The sequence below is a fragment of the Pangasianodon hypophthalmus genome, chromosome 28, assembly GCF_027358585.1.
Source record: "Pangasianodon hypophthalmus isolate fPanHyp1 chromosome 28, fPanHyp1.pri, whole genome shotgun sequence".
Taxonomy (NCBI): Eukaryota; Metazoa; Chordata; class Actinopteri; order Siluriformes; family Pangasiidae; genus Pangasianodon; species Pangasianodon hypophthalmus.
This window is the reverse complement of record NC_069737.1, coordinates 14,868,893-14,880,582: the sequence shown is the minus strand read 5'-3', so window position 1 is coordinate 14,880,582 and position 11,690 is coordinate 14,868,893. Positions and strand designations below refer to the sequence as shown.

The 11,690-nt window shown below is 37.4% G+C and overlaps 1 protein-coding gene across 1 annotated transcript; it reads left to right on the top strand.

The window, feature by feature from the left end:
- Nucleotides 1–594: 594 nt before the first annotated feature.
- LOC113547369 (cytochrome P450 4V2) lies at nucleotides 595–9,971 on the top strand. Its single transcript, XM_026947675.3, has 11 exons — nucleotides 595–895; nucleotides 2,489–2,601; nucleotides 3,601–3,686; nucleotides 4,473–4,663; nucleotides 5,784–5,853; nucleotides 6,637–6,763; nucleotides 6,856–7,029; nucleotides 7,694–7,796; nucleotides 7,921–8,055; nucleotides 8,711–8,890; nucleotides 9,054–9,971. Exons 1-11 carry the CDS (start codon nucleotides 610–612, stop codon nucleotides 9,215–9,217), a joined length of 1,629 nt encoding a protein of 542 aa, XP_026803476.3. The 5' UTR covers nucleotides 595–609; the 3' UTR covers nucleotides 9,218–9,971.
- Nucleotides 9,972–11,690: the final 1,719 nt, after the last annotated feature.

Below are 11,690 nucleotides of genomic sequence, written 5' to 3'. Positions count from 1 at the left end.
GTAGCTATAAACCTCCATTACTTGTTAGCTACATTATCCTTATGATTTCTCAAACATGTCTCAGCTCATGGCGTACATCTGGGCTAAATTTAATCACTTTATTTGAAAGAAGCACGTTGTAGTGTTTTAGAAATTGTTTTTGTCGCCCCCTTGTGGCAGGGTCATGACTCTACAGCGGCTGGTATGAACTGGGCCATTCACCTGCTGGGGGCTCATCAGTGTGACAGTTTATTCCTCCTCTTTTCTTCCTTTATATTTTTTCCCCCTTTCCATTCTTTCTTGCTTTCTTTATCCCTCTCTTGTAAGCACCTTGTAGTTTGCAAACCTGTTTATATTAGCAGTGATTTTAATAAGGGGAATTAAGGAAACTGTAATGTAAGAGAAGTAAAGACAATATTAGAGAAAGAGAAAGGATGAAGGAAGAGAATGAGGCAGAAAGAGAGGAAAGGAAATAAACAGAACAGAACAGAGAGTGAATGAGAGAAAGAGGGAATGTTTTTTTTATATATATAAATTTGTAAAATTCTCCCATCATCCACCTACCAAAGTCTCTATTTACAACAGACCACTGAAGCCCCGCCTCCTCTTTCACCTGATTGGTCAGCTCTGATGGGCGAGTTGAACTCAAGTGAACTGGACAGTAAAGCTGCAGTGCTGCTGCAGCATCCGTGCACCTGCAACCGTCTCGTGCAGCTCGCGCTCTCGGCACACATGGCGCGCGCTCTGGGTTTGGTGGCCGCGGGCGCGTGCGTCCTCGCGCTCGTGGTGGCCTGGGTCTCGTACCGGCTGCTCCGGAACTTCCTGCGGATGTGGACCGAGCTGAAGCCCGTCCCGAGCATCGGGGTGGCCTACCCTCTCCTCGGGCACGCGCTCCAGCTCAAGACCAAAGCCGGAGGTGAGACATATCCCCAAACAAACAAACAACACAAGAATGACGTCAGAAAGTAAACATGGGAATATTTAAATAAGGAAGTAAATAAGCAAGCAAACAACTAAATAAGTAGCTATAGTACACAAATATGTAAGTAAATAAATAATTAAGTAAACAATCAAGTAAGTAAATAAATAAGTAGCATAAATAAGTATACAAGTAAATAAGTAAGTAAGTAAACATGTATATAAATAAATAAGTAGCCTATAGAAGTAAATAAGTAAGTAAGTAAACATGTATATAAATAAATAAGTAGCCTATAGAAGTAAATAAGTAAGTAAGTAAACATGTATATAAATAAATAAGTAGCCTATAGAAGTAAATAAGTAAGTAAGTAAACATGTATATAAATAAATAAGTAGCCTATAGAAGTAAATAAGTAAGTAAGTAAACATGTATATAAATAAATAAGTAGCCTATAGAAGTAAATAAGTAAGTAAGTTGGTAGGTAAGTAAGTAAATAAATATATAAGTACATGTAAGTAAGCAAAACAGAAAATAAGTAAATAGGTAAGTAAGTAAGTTTGTAGGAAAGTAAATAAAAAAATAAATAAATAAGTAAAACATTAAAAAAGTAAATAAATAAGAAAATAAATAAGCATATAGATAGATAGATGGACAGATAGATGGACAGATAGATGGACAGATAGATGGATAGCTCACATGGTCATGAATTATGCACTTTAGATCCTTTTTTTCCTCCACGAACACGTTTTTTTTCCCTTCTACATGGCTTTATGAGCCAACATAGAAAAGCTGTATAATATCATATGAGATCATATAAATATATTTATATGCATCTTAAAATTTTCATCTATGCAACAGGTCCACTAATTTGACTGGAAGAGCAGCGCTCCTATATTTAGTATAACAGCCGGGGGACGTTTCACACTGTCTATCACCGTCTGTGTTCACTTCAGGAATATTTCATTACACTGAAACAGTTACTACAGGCTGTCAGTCAGTGTGTGTGTGTGTGTGTGTGTGTGTGTGTGTGCGCGTGTGCACGTGCGTTGGCCAGCTGAGGGAGCTTTTTTCATTCACAGAGCAAAAATAAACAAAATATTTGGCCATATTGTGTCTGAAATCTTAGTTTCTTGATATTAATTTCTAATTTCGTGCTCACAGAACTGTTGTATAAAAGCAATATCACACTCAGTCGTGCTGTTGTCCTGAATATTGTGATTATTATTAGGCACATCCAAAAAACCTGAAAGAAATTAAAAGAGCTTATTGCATTTTTCACTATTTTGTTCCCGTTATCATGATATAATTGTCATTGGCAAAGGGTGTGTCATATCTTGTTAATCAGCATGTTATTCTAATAGTATGAAAATGATTTATTTATATAATAATAAATACAAAAGTAGAATCTTTTGCTAGTCTAATAAAGACAAATGTTTCCAATGGCAAGATTTTAAAGTGTCCCTGAAATTTTTTTAATATCAGCTTTATATATAGGTTATATAAGTTATATGTTATATTAGGTGTGTTGATAAATTATCACTAATATTTGTTATAAAAAAAAGTTTATAAAGCATTAAACCTGTGTGTTAGAGTTTTTTTCTCAGGTGGTCGAATACACGAATGAGTTTCGGGATGCTCCGCTGTTAATGGCGTGGATCGGACCTGTACCCTTCCTCTTCCTCTACCACTCTGAGACGATTGAGGTACACACACACACACACACACACACACACACAGCATAATGAATATGACGAGGGGACATACAGTATGAGCCACACACACAAGCAGTTTCTCTCTTATTCACACATTTGCCATATTTCAAGGTTATTAAGAGTCAAAGAACATGGTTCTTTGTTTTACAGACCCAAGTGTATAGAGAAGTGCAGCTATTTTAAGCACGTTACATACAGTACTGTGCATAAGTATACACCCCTCTTGACCATTTCTGGATTTTTTGGTGCTACGACCTGGAACTGAAAAGGAATTTGTTGAGATTAGAGGTCATGAATCTACACAAAATAACCCATGATATAGAACTGCAGGGAGTAAATCAACACTTACAAATAAAAACAAAAAAACATAAAAGTTGTGATTGTGCAGGTATTTACCCCGTTGACGTGAAACTCATAAATTTGTTCCAATTTCCATCAGAAGTACAATTAAAGTGTCATGTGATCTCAGTATAAATACACCTGTTCCATCAGGCCAAGGAGCGATCGAAACAAGTCTGGGCCAAAGTTCTGGAAAAGTATCAATCAGCGTTTGGTTATAAAAAAAAAAATATTTCCCAAACTTCGACCATCCCCAAAAAAATGGTAAGAATATGGCACAAGCGCAACTCTGCCACAAGTCAATGACTGGCCAAAGAGGGGATTTAGTCAGAGAAGCAACCAAGAGGCCAAAGGTAACTCTCAACATGCTTCCACCACCATGCTTCACAGTGCTGATGGAGATAATCCCAGTGCCAGGTTGTAGCACTACAAAATGTGGAAAGGTTCAAGGACGGTAAAGATATAAGCAAGTGCTTAAATTAATAGTGACAGCTGTACTTTAAACGGAATACTTACGCAAGAAGCTGTGTTTATAATCTACACAGCGTTTATGTAATCTAAATGACCGTAATCTTGATACTGATTCTAACTTAATCAGTCACAGTTTTCACCCTGGTTAATGTGTACCCTGTGTTCTCTCTCTCTTTTCAGCCAGTTCTGAATAACTCATTGCACATGGACAAGGCTTATGCTTATACGTTTTTGCACCCCTGGCTCGGAACAGGACTGCTGACGAGGTACAAACCTGAACACCATAAAACTCATATTTCATCATACAAGATTCCACTGTGAATTACTGAGATAAGACCAAAAACAGTTATTTATAGAGAGATAATAAATAAGACCATAATATTTAGTTATTATTGGCTAATTATTGTTGCTATGATTGGCTATATAATGGCTTTTTCATGTGGATTTTACGATATTTAAAATGACACTCTATCAAGGTGGCCATTTAGAAGCAGTACAAAATTGATGCAAAATAAAAATAGCATTGGTAAATGGCTATAAGAGGAATAGACTACTTCCTGTGACGTGTGTTGTTATAGGAAAATAATCAACGACGGGCCATTGTGATGAAGTGGATTTACAGTTACCACCCTTAAGTTGTTTTATTTTTTTTTTTTCTATAACAGCACGTCATGAAATTTTTCATTTCTCCTATACCACAGCAATTTTCTAAAAATTACATTTATTTATTAATGAATGACTTTTTATCTGTTCATGGTTACATTAAATGTTGTGGAACACCTACAAGACAAGTTCGTTCCTGTTATCACTTACATAATAGCAGCTATAAACTGTTGTTTCCTCACCCGCCTCTGTATATAATATATATATATATATATATAGTGAGATTTTGTCAGTAAGGAGATTTATTTGATTAAATGAATCTTTACGAAGAAATAATCATTTAGGAATCATGCAAAACTACTTTTTTTTTTTTTGGATACGTTCTATCTGACAGTAAAGAAAAATGTGGCTCTCTGTCTCGGACCTCCCCCAATCTCTCTCTCTCTCAGTACAGGGGATAAATGGCGGCGCAGAAGAAAGCTCCTCACTCCCACCTTCCATTTTTCCATCTTGACCGACTTCCTGGAGGTGATGAACGAGCAGGCCGAGGTCCTCGTCGACAAACTTCACAATCACGCTGGGAAAGGGCCCTTTAACTGCTTCAGCCACATCACACTCTGTGCTCTCGACATCATCTGTGGTGTGTGTCTGTGTGTGTGTGTGTGTGTGTGTGTGTGTGTGTGTTTGTGTGTGTGTGTTCTCCTATATTAGCTGGTATTTGGTAACATCCTAACTATCATAAGTGAATTAACTTTAAATGCTAACTAAAATATTAGTCTCCAGTGTCATTAGCTGCTGAAGGGAAAACAAGCAGCCTGCGCAAAATAACTGTAGTCAAAAATTACAATTAACTGTAAATACACATAGTATTGATCGCTAACCGCTCCTACATAGTATGGCATATTGATAAATGTCAACATTGCAGTAGAAGAAGAAAAGTGGAAGAAGAAAGAGATATGTGGTGCTACAACATTAACTGCTAATGCAAAAGTTGCAGGATAGCTAGTTAACGTAGCAAGCAATCATAATTAGCATACATGGCTAATGTTAGCCCACCTAACAGTTACCTCAGAGAACATAAACACAATGAAATAATTTTGTTATACGTCATCAACGGTCACATCGGGACCCCGGATACCAACTTAAACAACTAGCTAAGCAACATTAGCAACAGCTAGCTATCAGCCATTTGCTAATAGGATTCATTTTACCATTCTGTGTTTGCTTCCTCCTGATGTTTACCTTCTGTAGCCTTCAGCAGTTCAAAGTCCAAGTGAAAAAAAAAAGCGAATTTAAGGTTGTTTCGGAGGATTGTAGATTGTAAAGCGCCTCATGTACACATGCAGCTCTGGTATGCAGTTTATTAAAACACTCCTTTAGTGTGCATCATTTATGATTCAATAGTGTAAAATCTGTAGAACAGCAAGTGAAATAAACATTGGGCCAAAACACAGCTTATTCTCCCTCAAACAGTTTGTCGTATTATGGCTAGTTATTTGTCATTCACTAATGAATCAACTCTTTGACTCTTCAAGCTGTTAAGTCTTATTTTGTTAGTTAGAAGGGGGAATACGATTAATCGAACAATTACAGTGATAGATAGGCAAAGATTAGTAACTTAGGGCCGCTTCGAAAAAAAAAAGCTGATGAGCTGCTCGGAAACCAAAAGAGTCGACTCTCATTGGTGAACTGAGTCAATTGATCTGATTTACTAAAAAGAGTCGGAATTCTCATCGCTAGTTATTGCGATTGTTTTACAGAAACAGCCATGGGAAAGAAGATCTACGCACAGAGCAACTACGACTCCGAGTATGTGCGTGCTGTGTATCGGTAAGCGTACCTAAATGCTAGCTCTATTTAGCAGCTTAGCTAGTTAGAAAAGCTCCACTTCACTTCAAATCAAACCCATTATAATAAAATACGCACAGTACGAAAAATAAAGAAACAGATCTACGGAAACCGCTTTTATAATCAATCATGTTTGTCTCTTGCTTAGATGTTTATAAAAAATTGTCCCGATGACAGCAAACATGTGTCATCCATGTTTCTTTTCAGTTCAGTTCTCTCAACATAAGGCTTAGCGTAAAAAATCCTTTTCTCAGTTACTCAATATATTACCCAATTATACTGAGCACCTGAAAGAAGCACTATGCTAATATTAGCCAGCTAAATAGTATATTTTAGCTAATAAGGTTAACAGATATCTTTCCAGTAGTAGATATCTTAGGTAGCTTCCGAACAGGCTAGCAATAAGCTAGTTAACAGCATGTAAATTGAGGTAAATATAGCGTTTGCCATACACTAATACAATGACTAATCAAAACAAGAAGCTCTGAGCTAAGTCTGCTAGCAAGCTGGATACCTTTTGGCAAATTGTTATAATGTGTAATTTACGACCAGGAGTTTTTTGCTAGCGCTTTATTGTGGTAAAAACTGATCAGGTTTGACTTAAAACTGGCCAAATGAACTTAAGCTCCGCCCTTGTCGATGCAGAAATAGCTGCAAAATCACTCTACAATGATTACATCAAGATTTGCTGGTTAACAGATTTCTCTTTTAGATAATAGTGTGTCAATGACCTCCCAAACTGACCATGAAATCTGATTGGTCCAGGATGAGTGACCTCATCAGCAAGCGCCAGCGGATGCCGTGGTTCTGGCCGGACTTTGCGTTCCAGTACTTTGGTGATGGCAAAGAGCACGACCGCTGTCTAAAGATCCTGCACTCCTTCACCAAGAGCGTACGTTTTTTTTGGTCAATGGTTATGACATCACAAATAGCACCCAATCAGCTGTAAGGTCTCACCGGTCCTTTTGTTTGATTGACACGCAGGTCATTCGTGAGAGGGAGGAGTATTTAGTCCGCTACATGGACTCTGACAGCGAATCTGATCAGAAGAAGAAGAGGCGGGCCTTCCTGGATATGCTGCTGAAGACAACGGACGAGGACGGGAACAAGATGACACACCAAGACATCCGAGAGGAAGTAGACACTTTCATGTTCGAGGTGTCTGTTTCGTACAGTCATATTTAGATAACAGATAATCCTAGTGTCTAGTGCGAAGTCAAACACGTAACCACAAGAGGCAAACTTCGACCACAATGAGCGACTTGGCGTTTTCTAGTATGAATGTACATTCGAGAGAACATTGTTGCTAGGCAGCTAGGAAAGTATGGAGCCAAGAATAAGCTAGCTTATAGCTAGCTAAGTCTATTTAAAGGCTGAGTGACCATGAAAGCAATGCAAAACCTTCCGAAATATCCACATTTCTTTCAGGTACGTGTGTTAAAATCACTGTTTAACTATAAATAAAAAATACTGTGAATACGTTTACTATCAGTCGCTAACTGAACGCATGAGTTTCTGTCAAAATATTTGTTATTTAAATAAATAGCAGAATGGTGGTGGGTGAAACTGTTTATAAATGCATATGAACATTTACTGTATGTATCGTCTATGTATCCTGTATATCTTCAATTTGAGTTCTTGAAGTCATCTATACCTGCTTAGCTGATGCTAAACCTGTAGCTATAAGCCTTCATTGTTAGCCCCATTATCCTCATAGTTCTATCAGCTAACTGACTACACTTGGGATAAATTTAATCAGTTTATTTAAAAGAAGCACATTGTAGAGTTTTAGAAATTGTTTTTTGTCACCCCCTTGTGGCAGGGTCATGACACTACAGCGGCTGGTATGAACTGGGCCATTCACCTGCTGGGGGCTCATCCTGACATACAGAGGAAAGTTCAGCAGGAACTGTATGAAGTATTCGGTGAGCTCGCACACACACACAAACACACACATACACACAGTACATACAGTCTACAGTAATGTGCACATACGTATCGGGTATATACTGTATATATATTGTGTGTGTGTGTGTGTGTGTGTGTTAGGTGACTCTGACAGGCCCATTAACACCGAGGACTTGAAGAAGCTGCGTTACCTGGAGTGTGTGATTAAAGAGGCGCTGCGTATCTTTCCGTCTGTGCCGTTCTTCGCTCGCAGCATCTGTGAAGATACACAGATCAGTAAGTCTCACACACACACACACACACACAGAGCGATTTGCTCAATCACTTACAATCCTACAAGTTATAAGATTCATATATTTTTTTTAGATATTTAACCTTCAGACGCACCCATTAGTTCACTGATTCGTTGACTGAGTTATTGATTCATTGATTCATTCAATCTTTTATCTATTTATCGATCCATTTATTTATTCATTGATTCATTGAGTTCTTGGATCAGTGAACAGTTCATTCTCTTATTGATCCATATGTTCATTGATTGATTTGTTGATTGAATTATTAGTTCATTGATTGGCTGATTCATTTAGCCAGTGATTGATCTATATATTGATTGATTGATTCTTTTATTGATTCATTTTTTTTATCATTTTTTGATCCATCAATGAACAGATGAGTAACAGTGTTAATAATACATGTTATTTAATTGTTATGCTTAAGTGGTTAAGGGTAAATTTGAACCCACACTTCGACACATCTCTTTCTTCATTGGTGCGACTGTTTATCCATCCATCTATTCATCTTTTTTTAGCCATCCATTCACCATCATTATTTACCTATTCAATCATTTTGATAATGAAATTCCTCCTAATGAGGAGATTCAGATACTGCTGACCTGGTAATTGTATATGTGTGTGTGTGTCTGTGTGTGTAGATGGCTACAAGGTGCCTAAGGGTGTAAATGTCATCATACTAACGTACTCACTGCACCGTGATCCACGATTCTTCCCCGAGCCTGAGGAGTTTCGTCCTGAGCGCTTCCTGCCTGAGAACACGGTGGGACGAAACCCGTACTGCTACATCCCCTTCTCTGCAGGCCTGCGCAACTGCATCGGTCTCTCTCTCTCTCTCACACACACACACACACACACACACACACAAAGTACATTAAATGAAAATGTTAAAATATTACCACATAGTATAGTGCTAAAAATAGTGCCTTTTAACTAGCACACTGACATTTGTTTTGGTGTGTGTGTGTGTGTGTGTGTGTGTAGGTCAGCGTTTTGCTCTGATGGAGGAGAAGGTGATTCTGGCCTCCATCTTGCGCTCTTTCAACATCGTGTCGTGTCAGAAGAGAGACGAGCTGAAGCCACTGGGAGACCTCGTCCTCAGACCTGAGCAAGGCATCTGGATCACGCTGGAGAGGAGACGCCACTAACACACACACACACACACACACAGTAACTCATAATAATTCCAGAAGATGAATTTAGTAGTTGATATGGAAACCACACCTATATTAAGTTACTACTTGAAAGATACTTACTTACTTTTTTCTTCAGTAAACATACACATACAGATAGGTGACAGAGGAACAAAAAAATAAAGTGTGTTAATAAGGGGTTGGGCCACCACGAGTCTCCAGAACAGCTTTAGAGCGCCTTGGCATCAGTTCCACGTGTACTTGAACGATGAACAGCACTTTATTCCCTCAGTCGATGTGTTTTGCTGATGGTGGTAGAGAGCGTTGTCTGATACATCGCTCCAAAATTCCCTCATAAGTGATCAAATGGCTCGAGATGTGATGAACATGAAGGTCAAATCATTCGATTTACATCATGTTCATCTCCATCAAACCATTCAGTGAGCCCTTGTGATGGGGGCGGAGTCATCCCTGAAGAGACCACTCCCATCAGGATAGATATGTTTCATCATGGGATAAACAGGATCAATCAGAAGGACTTCACTAATTCCAGCTGTATCTAAGATTGTTTTAAAGATCATTTTTCAACAATGAACCTAAGAAAACATGCATTTATCATTCATCAAATGTTTTAACCCATTTTTAACCAATTCATTCTTAAAGATTTACTTAAAACATTTTTTTTAATGAATTATTGACTTTCAGTCTATAATTTGGGTAATAAAGTTGTGATCAATCTTACTAAAAAATAAAGCAAATAAAAAACTTACTTTTCTTCTTCCTGTGATCTTTAAGACATTCAGATGATGCAACTTAATATTGAACATGTGACTCTTGGAATGGATTTAAAATTTAATGATTATATTTCAAGGAAAATATCTGAATATAAAAATCTGAGTCAAAAACTGAATATAAAAAATTTAGGACCTTTCATGGCTCTTTGGCTTTGAAGAGTTCTTTGTAAAACGTAACAACGTTGTGATCGGAAAGAACCCTTAAAGAAACCTGTGTGTGTGTGTGTGTGTGTGTGTGTGTGTGTGTGTGTGTGTGTGTGTGTGTGTGTGTGTGAGAGAGAGAGAGAGAGAGAGAGAAAGAGAGAGTGTTATCTCTGGAAACATACTACATTGTGTAATTAATCAATGAATTTGAATGAGACACTTTTTCATTTTTTTATAGATTTGTGAAAAAGTGAAAAACAAGTAAACATTCAGGCATGTATTCAGTTTCACAAGGACATTTATCCGGGTTGTGAGAACATTCTGCACGGCTGTAGTGTATGTTATCTGCCACAGGGAGGAAGTGCGGACATACGCTTGCGTTAGCTAACTTTCTGTGGATTTGATACTTGTTATGCTCAAACAAAACAACACAAATGATTAAAGGTTGAATCAGTGAATTCTGCATGCAGGATTTTTGTAAGGAGAATTATGAAAAGGTTCATCGTTATAAAGGTAGGAGATTAGCGCACTGGTTGTTTAGCAGATTAACAAGTTAGCAAGTTGGTACGATCTGTACATAATTCACAAAGATGTTTAATTTTCTTACATTTTTATATAATTAATAAAAATATATACATAAAGTATGTAAAGAATTAAATAATTATGTTATTTAAAAATAAAGCAGAGTTATCTGTTTATTGTCAAAAAAAATTAACAATATATATTTTTATTTAAAAAAAAACCTAAATTATTATTATTCCAGATATTTTTGATATTTTGCGTGATTTGGAAAAAAATCTGGAAATCCATACATCCATTTTCCATACTGCTTTTCCTACGCAGGGTCACAGGGAGCCTGGAGCCTCTCGAGGGCACGAGGTGAGGGACACCCCGGACAGGGTGCTAATCCATCGCAGGGCACAATCACACACACACTCACACACCCATACACACACTCTGGACAATTTTGGAAATGCCAGTCAGCCTACAGCGCATGTCTTAGGACTGGGGGAGGAAACCGGAGAACCTGGAGGAAACCCCTGAAGCACAGGGAGAACCTGCAAACTGATTCAAACCCCCAGCCCTGGAGGTGCGAGACAAACATGCTAACCACCAAGCCACCGTCCCCACACCGGAAATCATTAATCATTAAACATTGATTGTGCGTAAATGGTTTCAATACCATTCACCAATTAATTATTTATGTGCACAAAATAAATATTTATTAAATGACAAATTCGTGAGCATTAATAAACAATGCATCAGCCTACTACAGGAAGCGATTATAATGTTTCTGTAATGACTACACTTATTATTCCTGGTGTTTATTTATTTATTTATTTTATTTGTTGTTGTTAAAAGAACATAACATTTTAGTGTTATAATTAATCATCTTTTTTTTTAAAAAAAAAAGTCAGTGTTTTTCAGTATTTAATCCAAAAAGTATTATATTTACAAAGTATGCCAAATGCCATAAATGTACATCAACCTTGTCTTTATCCCTGCGCTAATCCAGACTGATATAATATTTGTGTTTTTTTAATAACTGA